General features: G+C 48.6%; 1 protein-coding gene across 2 annotated transcripts in view; it reads right to left on the bottom strand.

Moving 5' to 3' along the window:
• Positions 1-1,200, bottom strand: part of SLC38A5 (solute carrier family 38, member 5) — a 10,965-nt gene that overhangs the window by 4,146 nt on the left and 5,619 nt on the right. For both annotated transcript variants that reach the window (XM_011946731.1, XM_011946730.1), the window contains exon 8: positions 308-390. In XM_011946731.1, the coding sequence (XP_011802121.1) occupies positions 308-390 (83 nt within the window). The remainder of the gene's footprint in view (positions 1-307; positions 391-1,200) is intronic.

Raw genomic sequence — 1,200 nt, 5'->3', positions numbered from 1 at the left:
TGGGTGACAGAGCGAGACTCAGTCTCAAAAAAAAAAAAAAAAAAAAAATCAATGGAACCCCGTACAGTGAACTCCAAACACCTAGTCTGGCCTTCAACGTCTGCCCACCCCAGTTGCCTTTGCATAAACTTCTACTTCCACCCAGAAAAACCTCCCCTCCATAGCAAACTCCTACTAATCTGTTCAAGCCCACATCAAATAAGCTCTCCTGGTGTTCTGCAGCCCTTGAAAATGAATAGGGTTTTTCTCAGTCTGGCTTCTTCTGTCTAACCCCACTACCCAATGGCCAACCCAGGGAACCTCTTACCCAAGTGTTTCATAAGGGCCAGGGGCAGGATGATTAACACACTGACGATGATGATGAGGAGGTTTCCCTTCAAAAACCAGTCCCTAGAGAGACAGGAAGACACAGTGCCTAGCCGCCAGTCAAAGGAAACTGTCAGGCCGACACTCACAGAAGACAGCTGAACAGGCAGCTTTCTGCCCTAAGTCAGGAGAGTTAAGCTGACAGCCTCAGCTATGAGAAGTCATTCAGGTGGTTACAGTGACAAACGGCACAATAGGGTTGACAAAAATAGTCAGGCTGATTATGAGATTGTCAGATACTGTTGGTGGGACACAGCTAACACATACACAGCTGGACAAAACTTGCCATCAGACGTCGCAAGTGGATGCACAACCAGATGGGTCAAACACCCCAAATCAGTCAGACTCAATGTAAAAATCAGTCCAGGCCAGGTGCAGTGGCTCACGCCTGTAATCCCAGCACTTTGAGAGGCTGAGGCAGCCAGATCACCTGAGGTCAGGAGTTCGAGACCAGCCTGGCCAACATGGTGAAACCCTGTCTCTACTAAAAATACAAAAAAAATTAGCCAGGTGTGGTGAGGAGCACCTGTAGTCCCAGCTACTCGGGAAGTTGAGGCAGGAGAATGGCGTGAACCCGGGAGGCGGAGCTTGCAGTGAGCTGAGATCGCGACACTGCACTCCAGCTTGACAACAGAGTGAGACTCCATCTCAAAATAAATAAATAAATAGCCGGGTATGGTGGCGCACGCCTGTAATCCCAGCTACTCAAGAGGCTGAAGCAGGAGAATCACTTGAACCCAGAAGGCAGAAGTTGCAGTGAGCCAAGATCGCGACATTGCACTCCAGCCTGGGTGACACATCAAGACTCTGAAGAAAAAAAAAAAAAACAAAGAA

This window comes from Colobus angolensis, unplaced genomic scaffold (genome assembly GCF_000951035.1).
Source record: "Colobus angolensis palliatus isolate OR3802 unplaced genomic scaffold, Cang.pa_1.0 Scaffold252, whole genome shotgun sequence".
Classification (NCBI taxonomy): Eukaryota; Metazoa; Chordata; class Mammalia; order Primates; family Cercopithecidae; genus Colobus; species Colobus angolensis.
The sequence above is the reverse complement of the archived record's forward strand: the minus strand, read 5'-3'. Positions and strand labels throughout refer to the sequence as shown.